This window comes from Pipistrellus kuhlii, unplaced genomic scaffold (assembly GCF_014108245.1).
Source record: "Pipistrellus kuhlii isolate mPipKuh1 unplaced genomic scaffold, mPipKuh1.p scaffold_m20_p_8, whole genome shotgun sequence".
Taxonomy (NCBI): domain Eukaryota; kingdom Metazoa; phylum Chordata; class Mammalia; order Chiroptera; family Vespertilionidae; genus Pipistrellus; species Pipistrellus kuhlii.
In genome coordinates, this window is record NW_023425584.1 from 3,687,458 (window position 1) to 3,708,630 (window position 21,173).

Genomic DNA, 21,173 nt, shown 5'->3' on the forward strand with positions numbered 1-21,173 from the left:
AGCCCTCACCATCTGGCTGTTACTACGAGGCTGCAGGGAGCAAGGTCCAGGGGCCACACGTGTGTCCTCCCCCACATCCCTCTGAGGCTGGCTGGGCAGAGGTGGCACCAGCGGAGCCAGGAACCTGGGTCAGAATGAGGGGCACCCTGAGCTCCCTGTACGTCCAAGATGCTGCAGGGGCTGCAAGGACCCCGGGTTCCAGCTGCTTCACACAGTCCTCTCATCCGGGATCATCTCCTCTGATCACCCCCCCTCCAGCCCCGGCCCTCACCCCCGCTCCCTGGCCTCCACCCCCGCTCAGCTCTCTTCCTGCCTCGCCCGCCTGGCCTTTCCTTCTGGATTCAGTTCCAACTCTCTTGACCTCAATAGCTCAGAGCTGAGGTTCTGAATTCCAGAAAGCCTTGGAACATTACAAAAAAACTTAAAAAAAAAAATCTGGGCTCAGTAATACACACACACACACACACTCCAAGTAAGGGTCCACTGAGAAAGCATACAGCCCTCGCTTCCTGTCCCCCAGCAGGGCCGGGGGCTCTGCAGTGGCCTTGAGCACGAGGATGTAGGCCAGTGGTCGGCAAACTCATCAGTCAGCAGAGCCAAACATCAACAGGACAGCAACTGACATTTCTTTGGAGAGCCACGTTTTTTTAAACTTAAACGACTTCTAACACCACTTCTTCAACATGGACCGGCCCAGGCCGTGGTGTTTTGTGGAAGAGCCACACTCAAGGGGCCAAAGAGCCGCATGTGACCCTCAAGCCGCGGTCTGCTGACCACGGGTTTGGGTAGAACGAACGGCAGGGGCAGGCAGGGAGGGAGATCCGCGGCCCCACCGCCAGGATTCTCGAGAACGAGCTGGGGACCGAGTGGCCTGAGCTGCTGGCAGGCGGTTCATCGCCCGCCGACCTCACTTTTGAGTAAAGGGAAGAGCAGGCTCCGGGCTCAGCCCCGAGCCAGAGCGTGCGCTCCGGCTCCGAAGTTCACGGATACCGGGAATTCCTGGCAGGTGACACTGGCTTTCCAGTTCTAGGGACGGATGAGGCAACATGGCCACCGTTTTTAAACTCATCTACTCAAGTTTCTAAAAGCGGGCCCTTTATTTATTTATTATTTTTATTTTAAAATATATTTTATTGATTGTTTTACAGAGAGGAAGGGAGAGGGATAGCGAGCTAGAAACATCGATGACAGAGAAACATCTACCAGCTGCCTCCTGCACACCCCCCACCGGGGATGTGCCTGCAACCAAGGTACATGCCCTTGACCGGAATCAAACCCAGGACCCTTCAGTCCGCAGGCCGACGCTCTATCCAAACTGAGCCAAACCGGTTTCGGCAAAAGCGGGCCCATGTAAATGAAATAGAAAGTTTGGGACAGTGTGGGCAGAGGTGAATATGGCAGAGTGTGAACGTGGCAGGGGCGTATGAGAGGGGGGAGGAGAGTGTTGACATTTGTAAACGCTGCCCAGGCCGCTGGGCCGGGGGCTCCGGGCAGCTCTGCGCAGCCCGGCGTCGGGGGTCCCAGAAGGACACCCCCAGGGGCAGGCTCAGGGGGCGAGGACCACGTCTCCTTGGGAAGAGCCGCCTCGGGCCAGCCGGCCAGCCAGCTGCTCACAATTCTTCGCAGAAACGGGTTTTATAACCCGTCTCCTCGCCCTCAGCAGCCTTCCTACAGACACACGCTCCCCTGTGCGGCCTCCATGTCACAGCCCAGTCTCCCCTCGCCGCCTCCTCTCTGCCCGCTATCTGTCCCCTCCCTCTCCCGTCCCCCGCCTCAGCGGGGTCCTGAGTCTGACGGGAGAGGAAAGGGACAGAAGACCCCCCAACCCCCTTCGCCCAGCTTCCTAGGGTGCCATCTGACAGAGTCACAGAAGGTTCTGGAAACGAAGACATTAACCCGGGTGCAACATGACCTGGGGACCACAGCTGCACCAGGGTGTCCCCAGCCCCTCACCCACATCCTGCTCTGGCCTCGGACCCGACCCGGGGCCCTGCACCGCCTCCGGCTGCGGCTCCTCCGATGCGTGACCACACCACACCTTTCCTCATCTGCCCACGACATCCAGTGCCCAGCGGGCCGTGCCCGCCCGTGCCAGGCGCCGGGGACGGAGCTGGGGAAGCAGGAGGGACGCCGAGGGAGGGGCGAGGCCCACGGATGGAGGGATGAAGGCTCTCACGGAGGGACAGATAATACACGCCTTCACCGACAAAGCGGGGGTGTGACTGCTCTAAGCGTGCCGAGAGCCGAGAGTGCTAAGAGTGATGGGACGCTGGGGCTGCAGGCAGGGAAGGGCATGCCAACGGAGGAAACAGCCGGCGCCCAGCAATGGTTCCAGTGAGGCCGGCCTGCGGGGGGCGCAGCGCGGCTGCGCGGCCAGAGCTCGGGAGGGAGGGAGGGAGGAAGAGGGAGGAAGGGGGCCCGGGATGAGGTCAGCCGATGGGAGGACGGACAGACCCGCCGGGCTCTGCTGGCTGGGGCAAGGGCGCTGCACTGTCCTCTGCACGGAGCGCCCAGGAGGGCGGCCCGGCTCACCCAGAGTGACCCCACGTGGCAGTGGCCGCCGGGCTGACCCAGCCCGCGTCCGCCCCAGCCAGGCCTTCCCGTTCCGGCACCGGCCCGGCCTCAGGCAGGACTCCAAGCCCCGCGGAGCCGGCCTGGCGGTGGAAGGTGTTTGTGTGCCCGCAAGGAGCTCGCTCGGCGACGCCCCGAGGAGCTTCCTCCGCGCGAGATCGCTCACAAGACCGGCCACAGCGCCCCACCGGGCCTCTCCCTGCCGGACCCCGGCCTGCGCTCAGCCCGGGCTCTCTGCCTCGGTTCTGCCGCACACCCGGTGCCTAGAGCAACGCCCGGCACATAGCAGGTGCTCAGGGCATTTGCTGAGTGAATGAATGAATGAATGAATGAACAAAAGAGCAAATGGACAGGCTACCGTACTTAACCCCCGACCTTTCCCCGTCACAGGGGCCACGCGGTGGGCTCAGACCCAGGCAGGCGCGCCCATGAACTTGAGCAAACCCTCCAGTCCCCAGCCGGGAAGGAAACAGAGAGGAGGGGGGCGGGCTGGAATGCAGCCTTTCCCAGCCAGCTGGGGGAAGCGATAAGGAGGTGAGCTGGGACCCCTGGGAGCTGGGGGTGGGGGTGGGGGGACAGCAAGCCCTATTCAGGGGAGCAGGAAGCTGTGGCCCTGGAATTCGGCAGGGGGTGGGGCTGGGCCTGGGAGCAGAGTTCATGAAGGACCGCTGGCTGGCGGGGCCAGGGCCGCGGGCCCCTCTTGGGAACCTTCACAGCCAAGCGCAGTGTTTCATCAAAACAGGAAAGATCATAGAGGAAAAATGCATATGTCAGGGAGCTGGTATTTACAGGAACGGCCTGAGGATGGACTGGGGGAGGGGTGGGGACATGGAGACATGCCGGGAGCTGACCTCCTGGGAAGGCCACCCAGCCCCCAGGCCCGAGGGGGGTGGGTTCCCAGGAAGCCAGGTGAGGAGCTGGACTAAGTGCAGGAAGATGGCGTCACAGCCTCCGAAGTCACGTCCTCGGAGCTGCTTCCGCGGCCCCAGGCCCTGTGGCTCCGGGCAGCACTGGCCTGAGGTGACCCGTCCCCGGGCCTCGCAGCAGGAGGGACGTGCTGACCTGCAGGTGCTCCCTCAGGGCAGGGAGGCCGGACTTTGGCCCCAAACGCCTGGCAGGCAGGAGGCTCCCTGGCGCCCAGTGCTGCTCTTTCTTTGGAAAACAGGGCGCCCCTCCCCACCCCAGCGCCCTGCCAGGTTATGAACTTGGATCTGCTGGGCGCACAGTAGGGCTGCTGTCCTGGACGATAATCGCGGCCACGTGATAGCTGCCATCCAGCCAGGGCCTCTCCGCCCCACCCCCAAGCTCCCCAGCCACAGTCCTGGTGCCGGGACTGGCTTCTGTAGAAGCACAGGATTGTGGTCTCGCTGAGTGCGGGCTCTGAGCCTCCCCCGGCCCGGCTGGAGAAGGAGCCGGTATGTGCCGAACGCAGGCACCCCGCTCGGCTCCCATGCTCCCTGCTCCCCCATCCAGCCGATGTGAGCTTCTCACAAAGATCGAGCGAGGGCGGGCTGGGTGTGTGTTCTAGAAACAGCAGGAGGCGGGAGCAGAGCGGGAGCAGCCCAGGGGTGCAGGCACATTCCTCCACGTGGCACCTCCTGTGCCACGCCTTTCCGGGCGGGAGCCACACACGGCAAACCAGCCCGGCTGGTGTGGGGCGGACACCGGCTCCACACCCCACGTCCCCGCACAAGGGGGCCCCGACAGCCACCCGTGGGCCCTCACAATGGCACGAACACGCTGTTCCACACCTGTGCACATACCTGTCCACACCTGTGCACACGCCTGTCCACACGCCGTTCCACACCTGTGCACAAGCCTGTCCACACCTGTCCACATGCCGTTCCACACCTGTGCACACGCCTCTCCACACCTGTCCTCACGCCTGTCCACACCTGTGCACACGCCTGTCCACACGCCATTCCACACCTGTGCACACACCTGTGCACACGCCGTTCCACACCTGTGCACATGCCTGTCCACACCTGAGCACATGCCTGTCCACACCTGTCCTCACGCCTGCCCACACCTGTCCACGCCTGTGCACACGCCTGTCCACATGCCGTTCCACACCTGTGCACATGCCGTTCCACACCTGTGCACACGCCTGTCCACACGCCGTTCCACACCTGTCCTCACGCCTGTCCACACCTGTCCACATGCCTGTCCACGCCTGTGCACAAGCCTGTCCACACCTGTCCACATGCCGTTCCACACCTGTGCACACGCCTGTCCACGCCTGTGCACACACACACCTGCACACGCGTCAGTACACCGGCACTCCCTGGGCAAACAGGCGTGGCTCCCTAGAGGCCCCCCCCTGCGTGCCCTCTCTCCCCGAGGCTGGCACCACCAGCGTGCTCAGGTAAATGCAAAGTGGCAGCTGTCACCTGTCACCTGCTGGGCCAAGGTCCCACGGGGGAGTCCGCATCAGGGGTCCAACACAGAAATTCCAGTGAAAACTCAGCGACCGTCACGGCCCCCTGGAGCGACCACTTCCCCTGGCAGTGCCACGCTGACCGCTCCCGCACCACCTCACTGGACCTGCACTGCCCCCTGGGCAGAAGGCACCTCACCACCCCCGCTCATGGCACGGACAAGGTGCCAGCGAAGCAGAGGCCTGTGGGAGCAGCGTGCAGCTCGCACCTGGGACCCTCTGCTGGCCGCTCCCCGACAGCTTCCCAGTGTGCGGCACTGTCCTGGCCCAGGGCAGCAGAGGGACCGGACAGCCGGGCAGGGCAGCCTGGGGGACCCCACCTCGCTCTCGCCCTGGTCTCTCTGTCTCCCAAAGGCCGCGGCTCCTTCCAAGGGAGACCGCCTGCCCGGCCGGCGTGGCTCAGTGGTGAGCGTCAACCTATGAGCCAGAGGTCACGGTTCGGTTCCCAGGGGGGGCGGGCAGGAGGCAGCCGGTCAACGGTTCTCTCTCATTGTGGATGTTTCTCTCCCCCTCTCCCTTCCTCTCTGAAATAAAATATATATATTTTTTAAAAATGTGTTTAGCCAAAACCGGTTTGGCTCAGTGGATAGAGTGTTGGTCTGAAGACTCAAGGGTCCCGGGTTCGATTCCGGTCAAGGGCATGTACCTTGGTTTCGGGCACATCCCTTGTGGGGGGTGTGGAGGAGGCAGCTGATCGATGTTTCTCTCTCATCAATGATTCTAGCTCTCTATCCCTCTCCCTTCCTCTCTGTAAAAAATCAATAAAATGTTAAAAAATAAAAAATGTGTTTAGCTAATGGGGCTCCGTGGTTGAACCGAGAGTTCCTGGTTCGCTCCCAGTGCAGGGCGTGCCGGAGGCCGCTGACCGTGTCTCCATCTGACCCTCTCCCTCCCTCTCTCTCTCAAATCAATAAAAACATATTTAAAAGGAAAACGTGTTTAAGCGTGAGGACCCGACGGTCACATCTGTGACTGGGCAGAACTCAGTGCCCATGCTGCCAGAGTCCAGTCTCCACTTTGGATCAAGCCTGTCGGAGGCTGCACCCATGAGGCCAGGCCAGGGCCGTGGAGGGGCCGTGACCCTGGACGGGCGGACGGGGAGCCAGGAGCTGACGGAGGCCGCCCCGGCACACACAGCCCGGGGCAGAACGCCGGCCCCCGGGGGCCAGGCCGCGGGCCCGGTCTGCCCGGCCACAGGACCGCAGCCCCGAAACGGTGAGCCGGGCGGCTGAGTCGTCGCCCTCGGGGAGGGGGAGGGGGAGGGGGAGGCAGGCGGAGGTCCGGGTGGGTGACGCGCCGGTGGCCCCACTCCCAGGGACTGATCCGGGGCGGGGCGGGGCGGGGCGGGGCAGCGAGGGGGCGGTGGGTGAACCTTCTCATACCTCCTTGACTCAGGGTGAACTCAGCGCTGACAAACCACCAGGCTTCCAGCTGACCCAGTTTCCCACTCAGCCGGCCGAAAGGGGCCGGGAGAGGTCGGCTGCCACCGGGCTGCCGGGGAGAGTGGGGTGGGCTCAGCTCGGGGAGCGGCGGGTCCCCGGCTCAGTCCGCCTCGAGGCCCTCCCGGCTCCCACACGGGCTGATTCTCACCAGCCCGAACCCTAACTCCCGCCGGCACTAGGAGGAACGCCCCCCTCGCTCTGCCCTCTCCCATGGCGTGTGAGGCTGAGGGTGGCCCTCCACGGGGCAGCCCTGAGCCTGACACCCACGAGGTGTGCCCGAGTGACTCCCACCATCACCACCGGCGGCCAGCACCTGCGGCTTCCACGTCCCTCCTTCTGGAAGCACTGAGCACGGAGTCTGGGGCAGGCCGGGTCCCTGCCTCCGGGACAGAGGGCCCGACCACCGCCTGTCAGTGCCCCGAGGGCTCTGAGGACCTGGCGCTCACCAGGCTGCCAGCGCGCCCTGCGGTGAGCCAGGAAGGAGTACGGGGCTCACGTGCGGGGCTGTGTTCCTGCCGCCCCTCCAGCTGCATGACCCAGAGCCCCGGTCTGCTCATCGGCAGAGACAGCCGGCACCCACAACACAGGCGTCCTCCAAGCGCTTCCTGACTCCAGTCCCCAGGGACGCGAACGTGCAGCTCACTGAGAGACTGGAGATCTGTGTGCTGGGCCCAGAGTCACACCTGGTCACATGGGGTGCCCCTGCTCCGTTCCCCCACCCGCCAGATCCTCCCACTCACTGGGGACACGTCCTCGGGGATCCCCAGGCCCACCTCGGCCCCCGGGACGGACTGCGGGTGGGGGTGGGGCAGCCCCGGGCCCAGGTAAGAAGGAAATAAACCTGCCTGTTCTAGAAACGACACCTGCTCGGCTAAAGCGGAGAAAGGGGCATGCCCGGATTGCCAGGGAAGGGCAACCCATTGGAGCCGAGTCTAAGGCCTGGGCTCTGTTCCTCTGCCAGCTGTGTGACGCTGGGCCAGGCCCTCCACCTCTCTGAGCCTCCATTTCCTCTAAATGCGAACAACCAGGCGTGAACCCCAGGCTGGGCTGGGGGTGCAACGTCAGGTGTCTTCTCCCCCTCCTCTTCCTCCGATTCGGGGCTAACGGGCCACTCCAAGCGAGTGGAGCCGGAGGGATGGGGTGACTCGGTCACTCCCGTAGGACAGGCTCCCGCGGTCAGGGCCCGAGGACCGTCCCGGGGAACATGCCCCACTCCCCCCGCTGAAGAGACACCTCCTCTCCTTACCCTTAGGAGAAGTCTAAGCCCAATCTGGGTGAAGTTGCACCTCTCGCCGATCGGGAGGGGAGTCTCATCGCACTTGGGGTTCCACTCTGTTTTTTTGGAGCTGGAAGGAGGGGGGGGCAGGAGCCCCACACCCACAGACTCCGGATCTGATTCCGACTTGACTGGCCCCCTCCCTCCTGCCTCTTCCTTCCTCGTTTCCCTGAAAACCTCCCCAATAAATCTTTAAATGAATGAATGAATGAATGAACAAACGAACACACAAACTCCCCGCTTCCCTGAGCCTCAGTCTCTCTGTCCCCACAGCAGGAACGGCAATACCTTCAGATCCGGGGCCTCCTGCGTGTTCTCAGTGGGTGGGGCTCGGTGCGGGTGCACCCTGGGGTGGGTGGGTGGGACATCGGGGCAGGGACGTGCAGGAGAGGAGAACAGATCACCAGTGGCCTCCACCCAGAGTCAGAAGCACGAAACAATGCCAGGAAGACAAGCCCGACACCTGGGGAGCCCTCCCTCCGACGGCGCCCGCCACGCAGTCCCACGGATGCCGTCACCACACAGGCTCGTGGCACCCACGGGGGCCAGCAAATAGGCAGCAAGTTCCCAAGCACGCCCAGGCCCGCCCTCTGACTTCCTGGCTCCTGGGAGCAGACCCGGGAGGAGGCTGGCGATCCTGCGTGCAGGCGGGTGATGGGAACGGGGTCAGAGAGAGGGGAGGGGCGGCGTGACGACACAGGACCGCGTCCAGTGTGGCCGCACCTCTGGCCAGAAGCCGGCCCAGCCCGGGCAGCAGCCAGGGCCGTGGGAAGAATGCCCACGTCTGCGGTGCACCCTCCTCTGGGCCTCGCTTTCCCCTCAGAGCAAGTGACAGACACCCTCCGTTCCTCCCTCGCCGGTCACGCCACAGAGGGCAGTGACGAGGGCGCCGAGGGGACAGGGTGCCTTTCACCCCCTTCCCCGGCTGCACAGCACCTGGCTCTGTCTGCGCCCACCCTGCGTGCTGGGCGCTCCCTGAGCCAGCATTTCCCAGGGCACATGGGCGCCCACGCCGCCCGCTGGGAGGGTGTGGGGTGATTTCAGGGCAGGACAGGCACCCGGTGGTTAGATGACATCAGACGTCACTCGAGGAGGCCGTCCCTGCTGGGTTCTCATCGGAGAACTCCGAGCACGTTCGAGAGAGAGGCTGGGGGCAGTGTCCGTGCGGCCCGGTCCTCGCCGCTCGGCTCTCCACTGGCCGGTGTCCCTCCAGGAACAGGCCCGGCGGTGCCAGCGGGCACCAGCCAGCGGCCCCTGAGCGGCTTCGCCATGACGTGTGTCTGTTTGCAGCAGGTGGCACTACTCTTTCATCTTCAGAGATGGCATATAAAGTGATGTTTTCTAAGTAAAAATGCTAACTTCGAAAAACGGAATCATTCAAAGAAAAGGGACTAAGTAAACGGCCCACTCTGTTTAGGAACGTGCCCCGAAAGTCTGAAGACGGTCCCGGGAGGTTGAACATGGATTCAGAGAATGGGGCCCACGCATCGAGCCCACCTTTTCCCTTCCTCCTGGACCCCGTGTCCTGCCCGCTCCTGGCACAGGGGGAGGCCAGGTCCCAGCTCAACGACAGACACGCTGGCGCCACATTCTAACCCTGCACCCGCCCCTCTGTCCTCCCTTCTCCCCTCCATTCCCCCTACCCTCTGCCAGCCCATGCCCACACCCTTGGAGCCACAAGACAAACAGAACCTGGGCCCGTGGGTACAGGTGACAGACAGAGAGAGCATCCCTGCCCTGTTGGACCTGTACGTGAGCCAGACATGAACTTCTGTTGCCTTAAACCCTGAGCTTTTCAGGGTTATGGGGATTCGCTGACGTAGGCTAATTTAGGGAGGCATATCGAGGGCCATTTCCGGCCAATCGGAAACCTCCTGTGCTTTCTGGGGATCTATCTGTAACCAGTCATTCCAAAGCGCCTGCCAGACGCCAGGCACAGCCCTCAGGGCTCTGCAGCGAGGAGCTCAGCGAGTCCTCACGACAGGCCTGGGAGCCCGGCTCTGTGCGCTGCTGGGCTGGACTTTCATTGAGGCAGCCGGGAAGGAGTGACTGACGCTGGAAGCCAGGCCCTGGACACACTCGCAGCCCTCGCTCTGCCTCAGGGCCGCGCAGCCTCCGCTGGGCACCTCACCTGGGATTGCCGTGCCCCGGCCGTGTGCCAGGCCCTGGCTGGGTTGTGACCTCGTGGCCTGCCTGGAGCCCAGGGAGTGAGACGGGAAGGGGGCACGGGGGTGCATGCACAGAGCCAGGAGAAGCAGCATGGTCGGAGGGCGCCAGGAAAGCGTGGTACAGCTGGGGGAGCATCGCCCCTCAGACAGAGCAGGGAGGGCTTCTCGGAGGAGGGGGAGGTACTTGTGGCTGGCCAGAGCAGGAGAGGTTTTCGCGCCAGGAGATGGTGGGGAGATGCTGGCTCACCCAGAGCCAACAGGCACCTCCTGGATCCACGGACAGTCCCCCCGCCCTGTCCACCTAAGGGTCCCAGAGGCTCTGGGACAGGTCTCGCGAACACCCATTAAAATGCTCACCGCCCCAGGGGAAACGCCGCGGCCCTGCCAGCCTTTTCCCAGGAGGGGCTCCCGTGGGCCCTGCCTGTGCCGCTGCTTTCCCAGCCCGGGGTGCAGTGGGGAAAGGGGGCGGAGGAGTCAGACCTCGCTGCTCAGCAGTGAAACGCGGAGCAGGACGCAGCGAAGTCAGTGACACTGCGCAGGGCCCATGAGCCCGCGGTGCCTTCTCCGGAGGCGGCCAGCATACTGGTGGGCAGAGAGCACCGAAACAGGGGCCGCCTGGCCAGGCTGCCTGAGCCGGTGCTGACGGTCACGGCCACCAAGGAGGTCACGTGGGCGTCGGGATGCACCGAGAAGGGCCCTCCACCCACAACCCAGCCTGATTGTCAGGAAACACTGGACAGACCCAGACCCGGGCACATTCCGCGGGATCCCTGGGCAGTGCTCCCCGAGATGCCGAGGCCGGGAGGAGCCAGACTCTCCTGACCTGACCCGACCCGACCCGACCAGACCCGACCGGACCCGACCGGACCCGACCAGACCCGACCGGACCCGACCGGACCCGACCGGACCCGACCGGACCCGACCGGACCTGACCGGACCCGAGGAGCCGGGGAGACGCGGCCAATGAGCGCAGTGGGGCTGCTGGGCTGGATCTGGTCTGAAACGGGTAAACTCCAAATCAAGCCGGAGTCCAGTTAATAATAATATGCCATAACCGGTTGGCTCAGTGGACAGAGCGTCAGCCTGCCGACTGAAGGGTCCCAGGTTCGATTCCGGTCACGGGCATGTACCTTTGTTGCAGGCACATCCCCGGTAGGGAGTGTACGGGAGGCAGTTGATCGATGTTTCTCTCTCGTTGATGTTTCTAACTCTCTATCCCTCTCCCTTCCTCTCTGTGAAAAATCAATAAAATGTATTTTAAAATAATAATAATAATAATAATAATAATGATGTACCAGCATCCGTTTCTCAGCTGGGGCAGATACGGGGGCGTATGCTGTGAATCCCGGGGGAAACCGGATGTGGGATCGGGACTATATTTACAACTTTTCTGCAAATCTAAGTTTTCCCAAAATTAAAACTGCACAAGGGGGGGCGGGGGGGGGGGGGAGAGAGAGAGAGAGAAAGAGAGAGTGAGAGGCAAAATACTGCAACTAAAACAGAAGTCCCAGGAGGCTGGGGGCAGGAGCTGCCTGTTGGGCTCAATGTTACATCCCCAGCTTTAACATGCCTGGCACACAGCAGGCCCGCAGTAAATATGTTCCAGGAACACAGGACCCCAGCAGTGCTGCCAGCGCCCGGCCTGCTGACGGGGGCTCCGGAGCCGGGCAGAGATGGGCAGGAAGGGCTGCTCCCCGCTGCCCGCCCCCCGGCGGGCACCTGGCGGGAAGCGCTGCCCACAGAGACGCACATGGCACAGGATATGGCCAGCAAACTACAAACGCAGCTCAGCGGGTGGCAGCTGGTGTCTGCGGAGGGGCCCAGGAAAACCAGGGCGATAAGGCTCCGGGGCACGAACATGGGGTGAGCAAGAGAGCCTCTGGCATCACTGGCGAGCGCCTCGGTGATGTCACCCGCGGTTTGGGTGACCGTGGCCGTGTCCCATCCCCTCCCTGTGCCCTGCGCCCTCGTCACGCTAATGGGGATAACGCCGGGGTCCTCCCTGATGCGAGGATGGACGGAGGGAACCCAGAGGACCTCAGCCTGGCACTGGGCAGGTGGGCACTGGGGGTGGGCAGGCCCCGGGAAGCCCCTGGAGGAGACGCCCCGGGGCTGATGGTGTAAGAGGGCCTGGAGCGAGGGGGCGTCACTCTGAGTGGGCTCTGCCCGAAGAGGCACGTCAGGGCCAGGGGCAGAGCTGGCGGTGCCACCCCAGCACCATCGGGAGGAGGGGAGCCCCAGACTGCCGCTGCCCCCTCTGAGAGCCCCTCACTCCTCTGCCACCGGCTCCAAGTCCATGGCCACAGCCCCGTCCCAAGCGTCCACAGGGCCGCCCCCGACCTGTGCACCTGCCAGCCTCTGGGACACGCCGGCCGCACACCGCCCGCCCCAGGTCACGGTCAGCCCTCGGCAGGGTCTGGCTTGGCCCAACGTGATGTTCCACAGAAACAAAACCGGAAGCGGCGGCCAATCAGTCCCCTTTCCTGAAACGCTGGGGACTCTGCAGGGCGGGCAGCTGGCCACAAAGCTGGGCCACAGCCGCCCCTCCCTGCCCCTCCCTGCCTTCCCCCTGCCTGCCGTGGCACCTCCCGGGCCCTGGGGCATCTGGGCTGCTGTCTGGAGTCACCAGGCAGATGCCCCTCAGAGAGGGCGGCCCGACTCCAGGTCTAACCTCTGGGGGTCCACCCGTGAGCCTGCCATCCGGCCTGCACAGCCCAGAGGCCCTGGCCTCGGCGTGCCCACGTGCCCGAGGCTCCCGCTGAGGTCCCAGGTGAGGAGCTCAGGCACATGCTGCGGGCAAGGCCAGGAGGAGGCAAGCACAGCCCCGTTTTCTTTTCCTTTTTTTAAATATTTTTATTTATTTTTTTGTTCATCCTCACCCGAGGATATTTTCCCATTGACCTTTTAGAGCGTGGGAGAGAGAGGGGAAAGGCAGAGGGAAGCATGGATGTGAGAGAAACACATCCATGGCTTGTCTCCTGCAGGTGCCCCATCCAGGGAGGAGCCTGCAACCAAGGTACGTGCCCTTGACCGAATCGAACCCAGGACCCTTCGGTCCACAGGCCGACGCTCTGTCCACGGAGCCAAACACAAGCCCATTTTCTAGGCACATCTGTCGGCACCTGCGCCCTCGCAGGAGCCAGGCGAGGGGAGGAGGAGCACCCCATGAGCAGATGAGGGAAACTGAGGCGCACAGAGGCAGGGTCCCGTCCAGGGTCCCCCGCAGGTAAACACGGGACGGATCCGAACACAGACAGACTGGCTGGCCAAGCACAGCGTGAGGGTCCGTTCCGTGCGGCCAGGGTCAGCCCACCACGGAGCACGCTCCCCGGAGACCCGGAGACGTGTTCCCACACGAGGAATGTACGCTTGGACCCACAGCCCCCACGTCATCATGGCCGACGCAGCTCTCAGGAGACGGTTTGGTGAATTCTGTATGCCAGCAGCTGGCGGCGGGGAGGGGAGGCCTGGGGGGACCATCACAATCAGCAATGGCGAGGCACCCGCGAGGCAGGCATCAGCAGGCAGGACCGCACCTGCTGACGGGCCTGCTCAGGAGTCCCCGCGCTCCAGTCCAGGCCTGACCTCCCCACAGCATGCCTGAGCCAGTCACTCCCCACCGTGGCTCCCTCCTTTAGCGGAATTAATAAAGGAAACAATGGACAGAGTGAGAAACTGTTCTTTAGGGAACCCGTGTATCTGAAGAGGGGCTACTATCCAAAATCTATAGGAAGCTCCTTCAACTGCATCGCGCAAAAACAGACAAAACAACAACAACAAAAAAACCACAAAAACGAAGAACAACAATGAAAAACTGGGCAAAGGGCCCTGACCAGTTTGGCTCAGTGGCTAGAGCGTCGGCCTGAGGAATCAAGGGTCCCAAGTTCGATTCTGGTCAAGGGCACATTGATATCTTGGTTGAGGGCACATCCCTAGTGGGGGGTGTACAGGAGGCAGCTGATCGATGTGTCTCTTTCATCAACGTTTCTAACTCTCTATCCCTCTCCCTTCCTCTCTGTAAAAGCAATGAATTAATAAATTAATAAAATATATTTTTTTAAAAAAGAAAAAGAAAAACTGGACAAAGGATTTAAAACAGGCATTTCTCCAGAGAAGACACACAGATGACCAACATGGATGTGAAAAGACGCTCCACGTCACCAACCACCAGGGAAACGCAAACAAAACCACAGAGAGCTGGCCCCTTGCACCTGCCAGGACAGCTGCGGTCACACTGAACAAGAAGACAGGTGCTGGGGAGGGCGGGGAGGGAAGGGAGCCCCGTGCGCTGCGGGTGGGAATGCAGACCGGCCTGCAGGCCCCTCGCGAACTGAAAACAGAACTGCCCTCTGACCCCGGAGCCCCCTGGCCGGGCTTTTATCCCGAAGGACTGACATCAGGAGCCGGAAGACGGAGAGGCGAGGCGGCCCGCGTTCACTGCAGCAGCATCCACAACAGCGTGGGCCCGCCGAGCCGTGAGTGCCGGATAAAGCAGCTGGGACACGCACACACAGGGGGTCCCACGCGGCCTGGAGACAAAGGAAACCCCTCCACGTACAACATGGGTCAACCTGGCGGCGTCACGCTAGGTGACGGAGGGACCGACATCCACGACGGCGCTGACAGGACACCTCCGAGAAGGTCAAGCTTAGAGACAGAAAGTAGAAGGGAGGGCGTTGGGCGGGGGAAGAGGGAGGTTGCGCCGGCGGCTGAGAGGTTCCGGTTACACAGGACACGTCGGCTCAGAGACCTGCTCGCCAGCCCTGCCTGGTGAGCCACACCGCTGTGCACTTGCACGCTGGCCGAGAGACTGACCTTCGTGTTCTTACTATGATTTTTTAAAACTGAAGCAGCAGTGTGACGGCAGCCCAGCTGGCACAGCTCAGTGGTTGGGCATCCACCTATGAACCAGGAGGTTGAGGTTCGATTCCCGGTCAAGCCACGTAGGCCGGTTGTGGGCTGGGTCCTCAGGGTGGGGTAGGCAGGAGGCAGCCAATCAATGATTCTCTCTCATCATTGACGTTTCTCTCTCTCTCCCTCTCCCTTCCTCTCTGAAATCAATACACATAACATATTTTTTAAAATAAAATAGTGTGACTATAATATTTCTTGGGCTGCTGAAACTGTCCTGTATCTAGCTCAGGGGAATGGCTACATGATATAATGTCTTAAATTTCACAGATGAGTCCATCCCCAAAAAAGGTCACATCGACTGTAGGGCAATTTTAAAAAATAAGTTCCTAATAATCACATCTACCTCTCGGACCTGGGAGGGTGGTTCTTAAGCCCAATGACAAGCCTGCCGGTGCTCAGCACGCCCCGAGCAGAGGGACTGTCAGGCTAGCCCAGTGGTTTGCAAACCGCAGTTTGCGAGCCACATGTGACTCTTTGGCCCCTTGAGTGCGGCTCTTCCACAGAATACCACGTGCGGGCGTGCACGTACGGTGCGATCGAAACTTCGTGGCCCAGGCGCAGGAGTCGGTTTTCGGCTCTCAAAAGAAATGTCCATCGTCCTGCCGTTGACATCTGGCTCTGCGGACGAATGAGTTTGCCGACCACCGGGCGAACGAATGGGGTCAGCTTGCCTCCTTCCCCCTGAGACGGAAGCCCCAGGCCAGCACGGGAGGGACAGCTACCCTCCTGCAGGGGTCACAGCACAGTCCCCCGCGTGTCAGGGACCTGACAGACTGAAGCGTGCTGACAGCCAGGCCTCCCGTCTCCAATGGGGTCTAAGAGAACAGTCAGTCCGTTTACAACGGATGTTGCGCCTCTCGCCAGGTTCGAGGGGGTGAAGGACCCTGTCAGTGGACGCAGGTCCCCAGGGCCCTATGATGCGCCCGAGGGGTGACCCAGCTCCTCGCTTAAAACCGCGAGAGTGATGTGCGCCCGGCAGGCCAGGGGTTCGGAAAGCACCCTGCGTATGCCCTCGCTGTCGGCGGTACAGCCCCGAGTCCTTCCTGACTCCCCCCTGAGGTCGGGATTTTTTTTAAATCGAATACACAGTCGTGTTGGAGGTTCCGTCCCGTCCTCCACCTCTTCTTCACGTGCAGCCGTTGTAATTAAACCCACAGACCTGAATGTGGGACGTGGACAACAGACAATTAGGCTAATCACCGCTTCCCGAAAGGATCAATTAGGGCTGAGAAATGGCACCCGGCGCCTGTGAGCCACCGGGTGACTGAGACGATACAGCTGGCAAGACGGGGCTGGACCGGTGCCTTCTCAGAGGCCTGGGCACGTCAGCACACGCCCTGGCTCTCTCCGGCGGGGGCGGGGGGGGGGCCACGCTACGGAGAAGCACGGACCGGGAAGTGCTAAGTCGAGTCAGTCCCACGGAGCAAGGCACCCCAACCGCCTGGGAACCCCATTAGCCCAGGTGCAGGCTCGGGGGGCGGGGAGGGGTCCGGCGACTGCCCTTCTCAGAAGCTCGGCCACGCGGCAGCTGCTGGTCTGGGGACCACACTTCCAAGATGAGGGTCTCGGTGGCGAGGTAAGACGCCTCACTGACCACTTGGCTGGTGAGAAGAGTCTCAGGATAGGAACTGGCTCCCAGCAGCCGCCCCGGAGTGCCAGCTGGGCCCGGACTCCAAGGCCCGGCTTGCTCTCAGTTCTCTGGGTCCGGTGCTGTCTTCTCAGACTCGGTTGTGCACTGACTCCGGCGACGAGCTTATAAAAACGGACGCCTGGGCCCTGACTGCGGGGTCTGAGGTGCAGCCGGAGTTTGGGGGGCTTTGACAGCCCCTCCGGGGGCTCCCGTACAGCCCGAGTCGAGGTTCAGGGATGCAGACGGTGGGGAGGCCTCACCCCCGATGCCCTCCTCTCTGCCTGCCTGCCTGCCTGCCTGGCCAATCAGTGCCCGAGGAAAACTGCTACCGCCACTCCGAAATGAAGTCTGAGAGGGTCACCAGGTGGGGACAGGCACAGCTGGCCAAAGCCCCGGCTCAGGATAGGATGGCACCACGACCAGGCCCCACACTGCCCGGGGAGGGGCGTCTCCATCTCACTCCGTGTCCAGGTGAGCAGGGACACACACGCTCTCTGCTCTGAGGTCCCAGTGGCCGAAGCAGGGAGGCCTGGACTGTCCGGAGTGACGTGCCCTATGCTGGTGTGGGACTGCAGGGGGGGTCCTTCAAGGCCATTTCAGAATGAGGTGTTAGACCACATGAGGTTGGGGGGGGGAGAAAGGATGCCCGGCCAGTGTTGCTCAGTGGTTAAGCACCGACCTGTGAGCCAGGAGGTCACCGCTCGACTCGCCAACAGGGCACATGCCCCCCTGGGAGCAGCGCTCAGGAGCCGCCCGCATCGCCCGCCCCCGCCCCCCGCCAAGCGGGAGGCGGCAGGTGCACCAGCCCCGCCAGCAGGAACTGGGTCCGGTCGGGGCCAACGCCCCGGATCTGGGTCACCAGCCCAGGTCCACGCCGGCAGCAGGTCAGCGATGACGGAAACAACGCAACAGAGCAAAGCAAACACAAGTAATCTCTGCAGGCCCCGGAGCCTCCCTCTGCACCCGCCTCCTCCCCCACCCCAACCATTTCAACCAAATTCGAGGAAAGAAGGGAAAACCGCCCGGAGCCGAAAGCCCGCCCGGTGGAGGGGGAGCTGGCTACCGACCCGCTCCACACCTGTGGCTTCCTGGTGAGACATTTACGAGAGCCAGCGTGGCCCCGGCACGGCTCTAGGAACCACCAATAAGTAAAACAGATGAAATCTCCGCTCCAGGAAGCTCACGTTTTACTGGGGGGGAGGGAGAGAGTGAGCACAATAACCAAGTGGATTGTACGGCGTTCGGAAACAGGTGCTTCGGTCGCACAAATAACGAAAACAGCGGCCCCAGTGCACTGGAAGCTTCCTCGGGACAGAAACGCTGAACATACACCATCTCATTCAATCCTCCCACGGCTCCCGGCCCCCCTGCCCAGATGGAGACGACGCGGGAGGGAAGTCACACACGACCCCCCAGATGAGACAAGGAGCATGGGTACAGAGGGGTGACCTCCGCCTGGTCCCACGGAGCAGGAAGGTGAGGGTCCCATCAGAGGGAGCCCCTCTCCCCTCCCCACGGCTCTTAAAAGATGTGACGGGGCAGTGGGACCCTCACACCCTCCCTCCTCTCCCAGAACTAAGGCTTCGGGGCTAACCGTCCGAGTTCACATCCCTGCCCCGCCAGCTCACCCTGGGCAAATGGTCTCTCCTCTCTCGGATTTAGAGTGAGATTACAGGTCCCTCTCGCAGATGACAAAGGAACAGGTGTCACGCGCCTGGGCGGCCATGCCCGCCCCATACACACCCCCACTCCTGGGTGAAAGCCCCACGCCCACCTCCCCTCTCCCCTCCCGCGCGCAGAGGCAGGGCCACGTGTCTCTAGGCCCCGCACGCGGACGTGGGGCAGAGGGCTGAGCGCGGTACACAGGGGATGAGTCAACACGAAGAGGAGGAAGTGTCTGGGATGCTGGGACCTTCTTCAGAACCGAGTCTGGGAGGTAGCGGACCTTAAAGACTGCGGGTTCCTGGGCCCAGACGGCTCAGCGGTTGCACAGGGACCTGTGAGGCGGGAATGGCAGGTGTGGAGTCCACTTTCCCCGTTGGGTGGTGAGCCCACGGCCTCAAGAAATCGGCTGCACTCTGCATTCAGCTGGGACCACCCCCCTCCCACCTCTTGGCCCTGAACCGTGCACCTCAGGGCCAGCCAGGTCGGGAGCCGTGCACAGCCTGGAACCCCACCTCTCAGTCTGGCACCCTAAGGTGCAGGGCAAGACCCTCAGCCCTGGAACCGCAACTTTCCCATCTGCGGATGGGCGCGTAGGCACAGCGAGAAGGGATTTGATGATCTATCGCAGTGATTCTGCCAAGGTCAAACATCACGGAGCCACAGGGGGACGGAGGAGGGGCAGGAAGGATCAGCCTGGGTAAGGGGGGGTCTCTGTGGGGCCAGGAACCCACGTGCCAATCCCAGATCTCACAGCCCAGATCAATGTCAGCATGAGGGTGACCCTGGGTTCCATCAGCGGAGCTTTCCTTGTTCCAACGGCCCTGTGTCCACCAGCCTTTGTCTGAGACCCTAGTGCCAGCCTCGGGGCTGCAGGGAAGGCCAGGCGGCTGGCAGATGCTTGCAAGATGGCATCGGTGCCCAGGACAGGCTGGGTACCACGTCAGCCAGTGCGAGAGGTCCAGGGCCAACCACCTCTCCACGCCGAGCCCCCACGTGCCACCTGCCATGGGGTCACTGCCAGGGTCTGTCTTCCAGAGAAGGCCGTCTCTTGGCCCTGGCTTCGTTCACACCTGGAGGGAGGGCTCCCTCCTGGGGAGGTGGGCAGCGGAACCCCTGTTTTGTGGACAAGGAAATGGGCTCAACCCCCACTTGTGGGCTCGAAACCACAGGCTCTGAGAAAGAGCTTCTCAGGCCCTCGGCCCTCACAGGCGGGACTGTGTGCTCAGCCCCAAACCGCAGGTGGTGCCAGAGATGCTGACACCCGGGCCATCCAGCTGAGCCGCCAGGGGAGGTCTGCACCCCGCGCCTGCTCCCCCACTTCCAGAATGCGCCCAGGTGCTCCGCGGAGCGGGCAGAGCCAGGCCTCTAGCTCGGCTCGGCCCACACCAGCCCTTTGTGTTCCCGGCCTGACACCCACGGTGTGGCTGCCCCGGGCCTGGGCCTCCCCGGGGGGCTTCAGGGCCCAGGGGACGTCTGCCGGAGACCCCTTCCCAGGCAGGCGCCGAGCCCTGCACAGCGTGGACCATGCGACGCCGGACCCACAAAGGGTCCATTGTGAGGACGGGAGGAAGCCAAGGCCACAGGCGCGGGCCCTCTGCACAGCACCGCCCAGGCGCCGGGGCCTGTGCCCCTCGCCATGGCGCCCCCAGACCCAGCGCCCGGGCCAGGGCTGGCTGGGGGTCAGGTCTCCTGCTGGGCCCAGCAGGGTCAGCCTGAGCCTGGGGTAACCTACACCCCCAGCTGCCCGGCTGGCGGGATACGCTGCAGACCCTGAGGGTCCCTGGGGGCTCCTTCAAGGTGCCAGGACGCACCTGCCCGCCGGGGTGGGGCCCACGCAGGAGGCTCTGGGAGGGAGGGAGGAAGGGCAGGCTGCGTGCTCCCCACGGGAGGGGGGCGGGGGGCAGATCTGCGTCCCAGATGGGCGAGGAGGATGCATATTTGTGCAGAGGGAGCACAGGCCAGGCAGCGGGCAGCTGGGGCGCGGGCTCCGGGGAGGACAGGAGGGGGCTGCCCGCGGTGGGTGGCGTTGCCCACAGAGGCGGGGGGCTGCACGCGGGGGCCCTCCGCCGCCCGGGCGGGCTTTGTGCGCGGCTGGCGGCCCGGCCCCGGGTCCGAGGGCCTGCGGAGGCATGCACGGGGCTCCAGGAGGAGGAATCGGGGCGCGCCCTGCGCCCCGGAGGGGGCTCCCGGGGCCGGGGCCTCCCGCACTCACCTCCTGAAGTCAAAGGGCATCGTGCCGCCGCCGCGGTGGGAGCTGCAGGCCAGCGGGCCCGGCGCCGCGTGGGTCCCTCCCGCTGCCGCCGCCGCCGCCCCGCCCCCGGTGCCCCCCGCCCCCCGCCGCCGCGGGAAGTGACGCTCCGCGCGGCCCATTGGACGCCGCGGGCCGGGAAGGGGAGGGGGGAGGCGGGCCTTTTGGGGTGAAGGCTCTGGGAGGGGGCGGGAGCCCCCAAAGAGGCCTTCTTCCTTTGCAAGCCCCCCCCCCCCCCCCCCCGCGGTGCTTTCCTCCCCGCTCCCTTTCCCTGTGCGGCTCTGGGCTGCCTCTCTGAGCTGCTTCTTTATTTTTTATATTTTTAAATATATATATATTTTATTGATTTTTTTCACAGAGAGGAAGGGAGAGGGACAGAGAGTCAGAAACAACGATGAGAGAGAGTCATCGGCCAGCTGCCTCCTGCACACCTCCTTCTGGGGATGTGCCTGCAACCAAGGTGCATGCCCTTGACCGGAATGGAACCTGGGACCTTTCAGTCTGCAGGCCAACGCTCTATCCACTGAGCCAAACCGGTTTCGGCTATACTTTTATTTTTTTATTGTTTGAAACATTACAAATAGTCTCCTTTCCCCCACACCCCCATGGAGCTCCCCCCTCCCCCGCCCCTACCCCCAGGACATGCCCTCACCCCCCAGAGTCTGTATCCACTGGTTATGCTTATATGCTTGCGCACAAGTCCTTGGGTTGACCTCTTACAGCACCCCCCCGCCCCCCCCCCCCCCCCCCCCCCCCGCCCCTGCCTTCCGCTGTAGCTGAGCTCCTGCCTTTGGTTTGTCAGACAGACTCCCTGAGTGTGGC

The 21,173-nt window shown here is 63.1% G+C and overlaps 1 protein-coding gene across 1 annotated transcript in view; it reads right to left on the bottom strand.

The window, feature by feature from the left end:
* Positions 1 to 20,488, bottom strand: part of ERGIC1 (endoplasmic reticulum-golgi intermediate compartment 1) — a 75,732-nt gene extending 55,244 nt beyond the window's left edge. The window contains exon 1 of the mRNA XM_045576293.1: positions 20,316 to 20,488. Within this exon, the coding sequence (XP_045432249.1) occupies positions 20,316 to 20,473 (158 nt within the window). The 5' untranslated portion in view covers positions 20,474 to 20,488. The remainder of the gene's footprint in view (positions 1 to 20,315) is intronic.
* Between the last annotated feature and the right edge of the window lie 685 nt (positions 20,489 to 21,173).